This window comes from Alligator mississippiensis, chromosome 1, assembly GCF_030867095.1.
Source record: "Alligator mississippiensis isolate rAllMis1 chromosome 1, rAllMis1, whole genome shotgun sequence".
NCBI lineage: Eukaryota > Metazoa > Chordata > Crocodylia > Alligatoridae > Alligator > Alligator mississippiensis.
Genome location: NC_081824.1, coordinates 396,333,711 through 396,347,099, shown reverse-complemented (window position 1 = coordinate 396,347,099; position 13,389 = coordinate 396,333,711). Strand labels below are relative to the sequence as shown.

Here is a 13,389-nt window from a genome sequence, read left to right as displayed (position 1 = left end):
ATAATAAGCCAAAGAAAGTACTTTATTTAATAAATAAACAATCAAAAGCATTGATGATGGTAGTGCTGTTCCATACAGTTTAAAGTACATTAAACAACAAAATTCATAGATATGAAAATTCCATTAAATGATAGAGTATTTTTGTGATTGATAATATTTAAATATATATTTATGTATCATTATGAATAAATAAGGTACCTATTTACATGCCATGCAATATTAGAACATTTTGCAATACCTAGGCACAACAGGTTGTTTTATGAGTGACTGTGCTCCATGGACCATGACATTTGGAGTGCAGAATGTTGCTTTTTTTGGCATTCTTGACGGTCTTAATGCACAACCAGAATTTGAGATCCTTGCTGATAGATAAAGATACGTATACAATTGGACAATTGCAGCAGTACAATTGGCAGCAGTACAAATATTATAGCTGCCATTACAGACAACAGGCAATGCAATTAGTGAGAGCATGTACACTTCAAAATTTAACAAGTAACACACTTCACTATGCTGTTCTTCCCTCTGCAGGCCCAATCCTGTGAGAAACTAAGTTTGTCCTTCAAGGTAATGATGATTGCTCTCAGCTTCCCTGACTTCAAAGGGCAGCTGAAGGTGCTAAACTCCTTGGAGGAGCAGCTCAGCACTCAGTAGGGTAAGCCATGTATCAGCACATAAATTCTGTCTGTGTCCAGGGAAGCTATGTGCTATGTACATCAAAAGGAAAATGTGCTTCTAGGTATGTGCTTGTTAAAGTTAAGTATAAAGCCATTAGTTTAAGGATCAACTACAATGGGGTTCATAAATCCAGATGTAATATTTGCAACTTTTCAAGTGTTTGCTAATGCAAGGGGCACAGAAGCAGGCAGTGTTTATTGTCATTATAAGTCATTGGCTCGATTCTCATTGGATATGGACAAATATACATTTGTGGCAGCTTCAGAAGAGGAGAGAGAATTGCTGCTGTGCAACAGCTGTCATGCTGTAACACCTCTGCAGGAGCCTGTAACAATACAAGTACAGCAAAAACACTCCAAGTTCAACCCTGGGTAACCTGGGCTCAAAGTTAGAGTGATTTAGCACTCGTGTATCAGTACAGCCTCATGCATAGTACACATGCATATTTCTCCATACTCAGTTTTTACAAATGGTTGTACTGAAACTCATAGAATGGGAAGGTGGCCCCCTATGTTATGCTAGCATTATGTTCAACCAACAGAAAACAAAGGAAAAAAACAGTCTCTGCTCAAAGGAACTTTATACTAAGAGTCTATATTTTCAGCAGGTTATTTGGGAGGAATGAGTGTATCCTTTCAGTAAAATTTGGATACAAGTGTAGCTGGAGATTTTCACAGCTGAATAGAGACTGTTTTTGTGATTGTTGTAGTGTTGTTGGTTTTTTGTATAAAAAAAAATCAGAGGCTGTTTTGAACCATGAGGTAACCATATTAGGTGGGTGTTTCTGTTAATCATCAACAAAATAATTAATTCTGCTAACAGTGTAAGTGTATTAAACCTGCAGATCAAACAATGCATTGACATGAGTTGAACCTCTGATAACTATTGTCTTACTCTGCCTCTTGAATAAGAAGTAGTGCAGTTGTTTTTGAGCTTATTTCACATTTTCAAGGTTTGAGTCACAGCAGAAAGGGTTAGAAAAAACATGTAAGGGAGCACTAAGAGTTGAGATTTTGCCCCCCCCCTCCCTTTTTTTTTTAGCAAGGGATGTCTTACAAAGCAAAATATTTGCCTATTAAATTATAGATGTTGTGAAAGCCTGACTATATGGGCTGCAGGTTCTAGTTAAGGAGAGATGTGGTATCAATAACTAGTAAGTTTTCCCCTCTATCATGTCATATTCAATCACATTGACAACCACATTAACAAAATCCTCACTTCCTTAAATCCCTTCAGAACCACTTGTTCCTCAAACTGCACCAGGACTAAACTTCTGATCACTTCCTTTAAAGTCCTGTACTATACAGTTCCCTTAACTTCCATCACTGCATCCTGATGTTATATTTTATCTTTATGTATATGCTTCCTTTCCAGCTTTGATGGCCTTTATTATATATTTGCCAGCTTATACACAAACATCTGTGCGTCTTCTCCCTTGTTGCCCGTCTCGCCCTCTGACTTTCCTGAGCTCATCCATTAGGTTCCAAGCACCTCTGCTTTCATTTTTTTTTTTTTGTTTTGAAAAAGTGAATCTCTATCCTAACCCCTAAAAGTAACTTGCTTATGGATGGGGCCACACTGGAAAAATTACTTAGATATGCTTTTCTTGTCAGATTTCTTTGTAGCTATTATTATATACTCATGGCATCACTTCCGTTTATTTCCTTGTCTGCCTTTTACTGGACAGGGATCAAGATTTATTTTATATTTGGAAACTTCTCAGCAGATCAGGCATTACTAGAAATAAAGAATATCAATAAATGTTTTCAATTTTCAGTCTGGGAGAGAGGTTGGGTCAGTAATATTAAAAATATGCATACCAAAGTAATTTTAATTTTATCTTAATAATATTTTTAATGTGTCAGCGGGGGGGAGGGAGGGTGCAGAAGGAAAGCTGTGGAAAGCTGTCTGGAACTGACACAGTGAGGCATCCAAATACAGCCAAGCCAATAATTATCAGTAATGCTTGGCTCCAAGCCACAAGATCCTAACAAGCATTTGACTAATCCCTGGGGTTGATCTGCATTTTCAGTCTCTTCAAGGGAAAAAAAAAAAAAGCCCCCTGCCTGGCACATCACTGAATTCCTGTCAGATTTTTAACAGAGTTTTTCTGATGTATGGGATTTACACAACAGTGCTAGTACCAGGGACAGAGCCAACCACTTGGCTGTGAATGACAGTACTTTCTGAATACGTTTTGGGCAAAATCCAGGTCCCATTGAAGTCAGTGGGAAAACTCCAGTTGGCTTTAATAGGACTAAGATGCTCCTCAACCCTCCCATGCTAAAGCTGACTGATTTTATTTTTTTAAACATTTTTTTAAAGCTGTTTAAGATCATAATTTTTCTACAGTGAGTTAATTCTCCTGGCAGAGAAGTGGTGACCTCCTTTTTCTATGCTTTTCTTCAGCAGAAAACTACTGAAGAAAAGTTTGAGATATGGGTCATAACTAGGTGTAGCAATAGTCATGGCATGGTGAATATTTTCCAGAAAGTTTTCTTTGGACCAAAATAAAACTCTGTTCCTGACAGATAAATGACGTTTCATATGTTTTGTTTAAAAATGCATATATTTGTCATTCAAAGGCACTCAGTGTAATTTAAGATCTCAACAGTATTCTATTTATATATATATATATATATATATATATATATATATATATATATATATATATATAGTACATGTAATCTCTGTTTTGAAACTGAATGATTCAAAAAAACAAATTGGGTGCACACCCATGAGTGTGCACATGCAGGGGTGCATGTTCCCGGTGGTACAAATATGTCACTGCTATTTGTCCCTGGGCACGCCCCTGCACGTGCACTCTGGTGTGCTGCAAATTACCCCGGGTGGGGTAGGGGAGACTGGGGCCAGCACCTGGGTTCACCCTAGCATCCTTAACTGGGGTCTTCCCAGAGCAGCAGGGCTGGCTATCTGATAACTCAGAGCCTGGCCAGCCTGGCAGTCAGAGTGGCTCTGGTCAGTGCCAGGCTCCCTTTTTGGTGGTGCACGCTGCTGCTGAGTGGTCAATGCCACTGGTTTTAGTGGCATCTTCTTTTGACACCAGGGTCTCCTAGTGTAAAAAAACCCCACCACACTGCAAATAGCAGCTCAGTAGACACGTGCACATGCACTGTGTGCAATTTGCAGCACAGCAACCCTCACGTGTATGCTTATGGGGACACACCCACATTGTTTATTGCTACCCCCTTTTGTCCAATGACTTTTTGTAATGCAACAAAGTAAACACAGGACTTTTTTTTTCTTCAAAATCAATATTTACCACATTGACCACACTCCAGTATTTTGACATTAATTTGGTATATTCTATACTTAAAGTAGGAAACACCAGAAAATACCACGATGTAGTAAATATTGATCTTTCAGCGGCCACAACTGTATTGCTACCAAGTGTCATAGGGAGGTGTTTTCTTTATTACATCTTGCTACTTCTCCTGATCATTCTGTGTGCATAGATTTGCCTAAGAAAAGACCAGATTCTGACACTTACTCCCTGTAAATAGCACCTTGCTCTACAAGCAGTCCCATGAGTTCCAATAGGACTCCTTTCAAATAAGGTCTTTTTTACCCAGGAGTAGCAGAAGATGATCCCAAAGGTTTATCATTCTCTGTGGGCACATCTACACAAGATGATTACTGTGAAGTTGCCTAGTTAGTTCTGCAATAAATGTCCAGCATCTATGTGTGTGGCCCTATTAAGCTGACAGAAGTTAATAAACTCTGCAGTACGGTAGTACTTAAAACATAAGAACTATCCTGCTGTGACGTATTTTTGTGTGCAGCACCACACACGTAGATGCTGACCTGGCTATCAAAGGCATGAGGGTGCTTCAGTGTGAGGGCTGCCTGCTGGCTAACCCTGTACTGAAGCACCCTCATGCGCCAGTCAGCCAGCCCCTCTGCAGGACATTGAGCCAGGTCAACTGGGGCTGCTCCAACCCAGATCAATGTGCTGCAGTCCTTGGTGCACATATAAATGTGGCACCCAGGAGCAATGAACTCCAGCACGATATGCACCAGAGTTTATTCCTGCACATTAATATGCACATGTAGATGCACCCACTGTGTATCATCCTCATCCAAAATGTGAGCCAAATGGACAATGATATGTTTAGAAAGATAACCTGGAAATTCATAACGGGGAAAAAGATAAAAAGAAATGATTGGAATAAAGTCCCTTAGGCATTTGCCCAAGAACTAACACAACACAATCAGGAATTCAGAACATTTATTGCAAGAGCTGAATAACTGTAAATAACGTTGAACTGGCAAAGCAGTAACAAGGATAACTGTTTAGATATTTATTCTGTCAAAGTCATCAAACACCCCTCACAAACTGACATAAGTACTGTAATAAGCAATGCACCCCTAACCCATTTTATACCTTTATACTGTGGAGGAAAAAAATGTGAACTGCTATATACAACAAAACAAAGCAAAGCAAAGCAAAACAAAATGCCTGTTTTTGGTAAAAACAAATTAACCTTCAGATTACCTAACTTTGTTATTGTAAGACTGATGTTTAACAGTGGCATAAGATAACTTTACCTTTTTTTTCTGTAAGGACTTTTTTGCATGCTATTTATTTGTTTAAATCATCTGTCATGCCTTAACAAAAACCGCCTAAGAATGTTTGGATTTGGAACTGTTTTACGTGCAACTTAGATCTTATTAACATTAGAAGTCACTCTGCTGGTTTGACTAAAGTGACATGACGCTGGTACCTGCCAGGCATTGACCAACTATGATAACAAACAGTTAAACAGCAATAATTAGAGATTTAACCCTTTAGTTCCCCCAACTAGCCTACCAGGAGAATGCTCTGTTACATCATGAAGGCACAACACATTAAATATTCTGTGGCTATGGTCTAAAAACACTTGTGTTACTACAACATTAATGTGGATGATTAACACAAATGCTATTTCAGCAATACAAACTGTCTTAAGTATAGACACACATTTGCCCAATTGGAAATAAAATGATTATTATATTTGTTTCTGCAAATTTTCCTCCATCTATTGCAACTGAGATCAAGGTTAGTTACTTTACATTAATTGTGAGACTTCAGCTAACTCCGAGTTTCTAAATTAATGCCCTCCCTTCCACTTGTCGCCAACACCCATAGCTAACTTCTTTTTTTTTTTTTTAATTTTTTTGCAGTTCCCTTGCTTTGCAAAACAGAATGGAAATAAAAATAAAGTTGCAAAAGTTTAACGCCCTTGCATAAATCTTTTTGTTGCGTATTATTTGAAAACAATTTTGTTTTCCAGCGTCTACACAGAAGCAAGAGTCTTTTTTTTAATTTTTTTTTCCTTTTTTAAAACTTTTTAACACAAGTGTTTTAAGTTCCTTGGAACATTGTGTGTCAGACAGACTACTAACACAGAAACACCATCACTGAAAGGAAAAACAAAACAACAGGAAGCAAATGAAAGAAATTAAAAAGCAACTGTGAAACACAGAATTATGCTACAGTATCTTTTTAGGTGAACGTTATAAGTACACAAAATTTGTTAGTAATAATTGTTTCTATTTACAAATACTTGAACACTGATTGACTTACAAGTGTCCACTAATGTTGTTAATAGCACAATAGGTTTAATGTTTATAGTTTTAGTTGTTTTGTTTGTAGTATGATGTCAAGTATAGCGGTCCCAGCACAGATCAATGACAACAAGAGCACAATTTTCTAACTGGATATGCTTTTCAATCATTGCAGTCCACTGAATTTTTTCTCTCATTCTTTCACTCTCCAAATGCATCTTCCATTGTTCATAGCAGCAGTCCAGGGTCAAAAAACAAACAAACAAACAAAAAAGGATATTTGCAAACTGGAGAGATCTCTGTAGAGTTTAATCATGTCCATTTAACAAAACCACATAATTAGCAGAAATGCTCTTTTGTGTTGCAGGACATCATACCCTCCATGGTGCTAACATAAAGATATGCATATCTGCTATATGAAGCATAGTTCTAGAGGTCTACCCAGTACATAAAGCTCTGACACACACACAGAATTAGCAAGTCTACGTAGGCTAAAGTCATTGGTCCAAAGTAACCATTTTTTATAGCTGGTGTTCCTTTGGACTCTCAACAGCTCCTGAAGCCTGTTTATAAGACTTCAAGTTAGCCAAAGGAATATCAGTCATGTGATTGCCAGCATTGAAATGGCCCTCACTGGAACCATACTGCTTTCGATCACTGAACTGGTTTCTGTTGCTATCTTCTTTCCAGGTTCTTGTCAATGTGTGTCCATTCACTAGTTTGTCCTTCTTAACCCATTCTTTTTGAGGTGCAAACGTGGAGAGAGGAGACTTTGGCTGCTGGTATGGACCCAGGCCAGGAGGCATCCAACAGTTATCAGAGTGACCCAAAACTAGGCATTCTTGAGTGCACATTTCTGTGGCTTCAGCTAATCCTCGTGGACCAAGAGGCCCATCTGTGGGGGGGTGGGGAAAGAGAGACAAAAGAAAGAGGAAGAGAGTGTAAGAAATAATATTGGACTTTTGCTTAAAAAATATTTCCATTAAAGTTGCATGAACTCCTGCCTTTTGAAAGAATAAGAAAAAGTATCTAAAGTTATTTACAAGTTGTCATCATGTCAATGCCCGAGTGCCTTATGTGGATGGTTGTCAGCGACGTCATTACTATATTGTACATATTCTTCTAGATCAGTGAGTTTCAACCTGTGGTCTGTGGACCCCTGCAAGTCCACAGACTATATCTAAGGGTTTTGTGAAAAATGACTATGATCAATCAAAAGTATGTGAATATCCACATTTACAATTCAAAGGGGTTACCACCTCCATTTGAAATCTACAAAGGGGTCCACAATGCCATTCAGAATTATTTAGGGGTCCACAAATCAAAAAAAGGTTGAAAACCACTGTTCTAGGTCTTTGTACACATACTTCCCACTTCTTCAATTCTTCAAAAATGGAAAGGTAGTTCAAGTAGTTATATGCATCTGGCCAGCAGATGCAAATGCTTGATATGAATCAGTTTAGATCCTGTGTTCTAACAACCCCTTGCAACTAAGGATCATTAACATAACATGCATGCATGACCAGGATACCAGCCCCAAGTACCCAATTAGACAGGGCACATAAATGTAACCACCGTTGCTAGTGGCTCATCTGCCCCAGCCAGCCGGGCCCCTGCTGCCACCACAGCTGCCCAAGGTGCAGACCTTGGCCATTATACGTCTGCTAAGGGTAGGTAAAAAACACAGGTGGGAGTAACATTATCAACCCAAGTTCTTCATGGGACTTTGTGATAGTGGGAACTTGACATATCCAGTTGTGTTCTGCTCTGTCCTCACCATAAATCCAGATTCAAGGTATTTCAATGAACTAGCATGCTGCATGGCTTTATATCAGCTGAGAACTCCCTGATGATAGAGAATTCTGGACAATTATCTCTCAATTCTACCATGCTGCAGGACCAGAGTTGTGCAAAATGTCCCGAAATGGAGGCGAGAATGTAGATTTACCCTGATAAATCAGGGCAGCCTGCAGGGCAGCCAACCTGCAGCATGCGTACTGCAAGTAGCACAAGCAGACTGTGTGTGGCACATGGCAGACTAGAGATGGGACAGGCAACACAGTGGCAGATGGGGCAGGGAGCAGAAACAGATCAGCAGATTGATGAGTAGGGATCCTGGTTTTCTCTGATTAAAAAAAAAAAAATCCCCAATTTTTGGATTACAAGAAGTAACCCAAAATCCACATTTTTCCATGATTAAAATGAATCACTACTGCATGTCACAACCCAAAGTTGTGATTTTTGTTTTGTGTGTGCTTTGGCACCACTGAATTATTTCCCGCCAAATTGCAGCTTCTTTGCACGGTGGAGTTTTCCGCTGCAAAGGAGAACCCCGGGTGCAAAAGAAGTTCCCGCTGTTTTGTAGCTTTCTTTGCAGGGTGCATTTCTTTGTTGCAGCACAGAGATGCATGTTGCAAGGAGTTCCCGCCATTCGTATTCAAATTTGTGCCCCACCATTGGCTAGTTCTAAATTATTCACACGTGGCGGCTAGTGATTGGCTTGCTAGCCGTATAAAAAGCTTGTGTGGTTTCCGCCCAAGTTGAAGGACTCCACAAACACCAGGAGGGGGAGACTTCACGCTGTGTGAAGATCTCTAAGCGCTGCGGATCCTCACGGACCCAACGCATTTCAAGCAGGCAACAGGGGTCTGATCAGCCTCTAGCCTCTCCCTGTTGCCGATAAATTCCTAGACATATCCCATCCTGTATACTAAAGCCGGATCCCCGGAGCCTAGCAAACTTCGTGTGAGTGAGTGTATTCAGAGCTCTTTACTGTACGTACTTTCTCCGGTTGGTCCAACGGGCTCGCGGTTTAGAGCCTCCAACCGGATGGGCTAGAAGAGTGTTCACGGGGAGGAACTCTAGTCCGTCTCTCTTCTTTTCTATCTGCAACTGTAACTCAAGCAAGTTTTCTGCCTGCACCATGACCATCTTTTGGTGTAAGTAAACAATCTTTTCAATCAACCATTACGCCTCCGTAACTAATTCTAACTCGCATGCGCTAAACCGCCCCGCGGTTCTCTCCAGCCCCACATGCCCGGGCTGCCGGCCACAGCCCATGTGCTACAAAGTCGCCCCCGGCTCGCACATGGCGACGGGAATGAGATCGGAATCGCCGCCGCACATGGCGACAAAGGTGGGATCGGGACGCGGCCCGCACACTGCATATATATAGTTTCATTTTAATCACAGAAAAATGTGGATTTTGGGTTACTTTTTGAATCCAAAAATTGGGGATTTTTTTTTTTTTTTTATCAAGCTAGATTTATCAGATAAAACCAGGGTCCCTGTTGATCAGAGAGCACAGAGCAGGAACCTGAAAGCAGAGCAGCTGATCAGGCAGGGAAAGAAGATAGGAGTGGCACTCAGGGCAGATGTGGGGCTAATTTGTGGCATGCCTGCCAAAAAAAGTATTGGTCCCCACTGCTTCACATCATGGCAAAAAAATACAAGAAGTACAAGAAATATAGTGATTCTTCTAGAGATCTGTTTGCTATGCAACCATATGAAGAAAAGGGTATGTAAGATGGGACCCTTCTGTAAGTTTTGTATTTCTTGTAGCTGATAAAAAAACTGTTTTCCTAATCCCTTATAGATTATGCCTATGAAAACACAGGAACTAGAAACAGTCTGCTAATGTACTGTGCATATTAAAGATCTACTTTGTCTTTCACACACTACTGAGGGCACAGCTGGCTGGCTGCAGGCACCTTACAGTCTGTTCAGCAGACAAGTCACCCATATATTCAGCCAGGGCTAACCTCTCTACAGTCTTAGCATGTTTCTAAGTGACTGAACTTACAGAGGAGTTGCTGATCTGATCAGACTAGATTTATTCAAAGGACAAGACATTCTAAAAGACTGATAAAACCTCCATGTGTGTCTTTGCTACCCATTTCTCAACATCTGAGATATGCTTTGTCATGATTTGTTACTAAATTTATGATGATTTTGATCAGGAATTTCAAGAGAGAAGCCTTTTTTTTACTTCAGAACAAATCAACTGCCTACACGTACAGACAGTCAAAGAGTTAAAGAGACATTTTTTTCTTTTCTGATTAAACAGTCAAGTGACATGAAGGAAAATACAGATTGATTTTTCAGAATAAGGTTAAGCAGGCAGGCATGAATACTGAAGTTATGAAGTATCTTAAAGTGCTGCTAATCAGAGGAAAAATACCCCCCCCCCCCCAATCAGGCTGTCAGTGGTGTGTCAGCAAAAAAGCATTTCTTTTACAAAATGTTATAATTTGGGCTAGAAATTACCATGGAAAATACTTAGACAATGCCTGTGCTTCTGTGCCAATGGAGATTTTGATCTCATCTACTGCTTCAAATATAGCATGGCAGCCTTCGTAGTAAGTTTAATTCCAAATCTGCAGGTTATCCTAATTAGCAGGGATCCTGGTTTTCTCTGATTAAAAAATATCCCCAATTTTCTGATTAAAAAAGTAACCCAACATCCACATTTTTTTGTGATTAAAAAGAAAAGTCTCTCTCTCTCTCGCTCTCTCTAGATATATATATATCTTCCTAGATATCTAGATAGAGATATAGATATATACAGAGAAAGAGAGAGACTTTTCTTTTTAATCACAAAAAAAATGTGGATGTTGGGTTACTTTTTTAGTTATATATGTGTATATATCTATATATAGAGAGAGAGAGAAAGAGAGGGTTATGTATATAAAAAGTGGGTTACTTTTTTCAATCCAAAAACTGAATTTTTTTTTTTTATCAGATAAAACCAGGATCCCTGCTAACTAGTCTAACTGCAGCTGCTATTTTTTTTTCCAAATGCCCTATTTATTTATTTCCTTAATGTAAAAAAGTATATGGCCTTCTAGCATCCTGAGGCAGTGATTTCCATAGGTTATCTGCTGCATGCTCCAGCAAATGTAAGATATTATTTTTCTTTTAAAACAAACCCAATTCACAAATAGTCTCTGACAGAGACCTTCGAAGCAGAGACAACTTTTGAATAGCTGAGAAGTACACAACAGAGAGTGAATATTCAAGCAAACAATAAACCATACATTCAAAATTCTTTTTATCTAGATGACCCATGACTAGGAGACCTAAAATCTACTCCTGCAATCCCTAAGCAAGCAAATCTCCCATTGCAATCATCTGGAAAAATATAAGGACAGCAAATGCAGCGTTATTTACAGCAAGACAAGATGAAATATTTACATCACATTTAGAGGGGAAAAATGGCTGCCAAGCAGCAGCTTAGGAAAAATTTCAAGGACAACTAAGAACCTTGATTTTAAAATGAGAACAGTAATAATTTACTGGAAGAGAGATATTCTTCTGCTATTTAAAAAAAAAAAAACAAAACTTCTTGAATTTCCAGCATGGAGCTATAATCAAACTGAGGCAGGTACTTACTACGAAAAAGCAATAGTAAGTAAAGGAAGTACTCCCAGTATATTGTTAACATTTCCAAAGGTTAATCTATAGGTTTAAAGCTGATTTTTTTTTCTGCTGACAACAGAAATTTAATTTTAATTAGGTTTTTCCCGTTTTCACAGGAAGAAAGTGAGAAGTGGCAAAACTATTTTCAACCAGACTGCTCACACAATACAATACTATCTTGCTGACCCAAGGAGGAAAGGTTTGGGAGGGATTAAAACTTTCAATACACAAAGAAAGCCCTTCACTAGAGAATGACACATTTCAAGAAATACAGTGCATGCACTTTGCGCTTCCAATTTGCACTGTAATAGCAGGTTAACAAGAGAGCTTTCAGTTGCACAGTAGCGAAGTAGATATGTTACATTTCTCTGTTTAGCTAAATAAAGTAAAATAAAGTGCAAATACATAGGAAGTCTTTTCTGTTCAGAATTTGAATATATAAGCTGTTTTTACTTAGGCCAAAATATGCATATGGCCCTATAAGCCATGTCAAACTCTTCCTGGAGAGATTTATTTCATGTGTTTAGCTTTCCTTAGAAATAGTTCTAGACCATTAATACAGCTAATCTGAGAATGGATTTTATACAAGCTTTACAAATTTCTTAAGGCGCAAAGTTTATGGACTGCTCTGGAGTATTTAGATGACAGGCAAATTTAAATGTGCATTGCTAAGAACAAGAGACTGTCTACTGAACAGCAACAGGACAGTTTTGTGGAATTAATAATGGGGTGATTACCTTATTAGGATGGATATTTCCTGTATTATTTTTTAGTAAAATATTGCTTTCCTAGTTTGGCTTTCTGCAAGGCCAGGTATCCAGTGTATTTCAAAGAGATGTAAGAGTGCTCCCCATGCCCCATTCTCTAAATCTATGGAAGACAATTATGAAAGAAGTGTTGCATGTTCTGAAGCCGAATATTGCTCACTTTACTTGCAGGTGCACCCGAGAGGTACCTACCTCTAAATGAGAGGCAGAACAGGGTAGTTTTTATCTCAGACAGTGGTGGTGCATGGAACAGTGTTGCTTGCTGTGCTACTGGTGGTGGCAGGGCCAGTTGCTAGCTGTGGTGGTGGTTATTTCTAAGACTTTCCGAAGGCAGGACTGGGAGCTGCTTTCTTGGTTAACCATCTCCCCCAGTCACAAAATACAGTGGGGAGTTTGGGCTCTAACCCCTAGTGGAAATCAGGAATACTCTTATAATAGTAGTTCCCTCCATAGCTTTGCAACAAGTCTCTACATCTCTCTGACTCAGTTTCCCCACTTTGTAAAATGCAAGATACTATTTGCCTGCCTCAGAAGGGGGTTGGGAGGATTAGCTATCACAGAATTTCATTAGTTGCCATAAAGAACTTTATATAAATTATAAACATGTATATATTTATATGGTTTTTTTTTTAAATTGAGGCAACATTATCTTTATATCCAAGTGCGGTAGCATTTTGGGTTAAGAGAATACATATTTAATATTGTGCAAATGGAATAACAGTATATACTAATTTGCAAAGTAGTCTCTTTTATGATGTACATCTACTGTGTATAAAACTAATCTCAGACTATGGCTTCAATGCCCAATCGTGATACTTTTAATATTACTATAATTGACATGCTAGGGGTCTGCAAATGTCCTTCTACAGGATATATGTGAATGGGGCAGGGGGAGAGGGAATGACTTTAGATAAAATATGAGCTACAAGCACATAAAAGTCTCCAGTAGCACTGTTTT

General features: G+C 39.0%; 1 protein-coding gene across 5 annotated transcripts in view; it reads right to left on the bottom strand.

Moving 5' to 3' along the window:
* Positions 1 to 4,913: 4,913 nt before the first annotated feature.
* Positions 4,914 to 13,389, bottom strand: part of PCDH9 (protocadherin 9) — a 1,019,420-nt gene continuing 1,010,944 nt past the window's right edge. For 4 of the 5 annotated variants that reach the window (XM_059722410.1, XM_019488559.2, XM_019488561.2 and 1 more), the window contains one exon: positions 4,914 to 7,141. In XM_059722410.1, coding sequence (XP_059578393.1) covers positions 6,768 to 7,141 — 374 coding nt within the window. In that variant the 3' untranslated portion in view covers positions 4,914 to 6,767. The remainder of the gene's footprint in view (positions 7,142 to 13,389) is intronic. The other variant, XM_059722502.1, reaches the window with a different exon arrangement.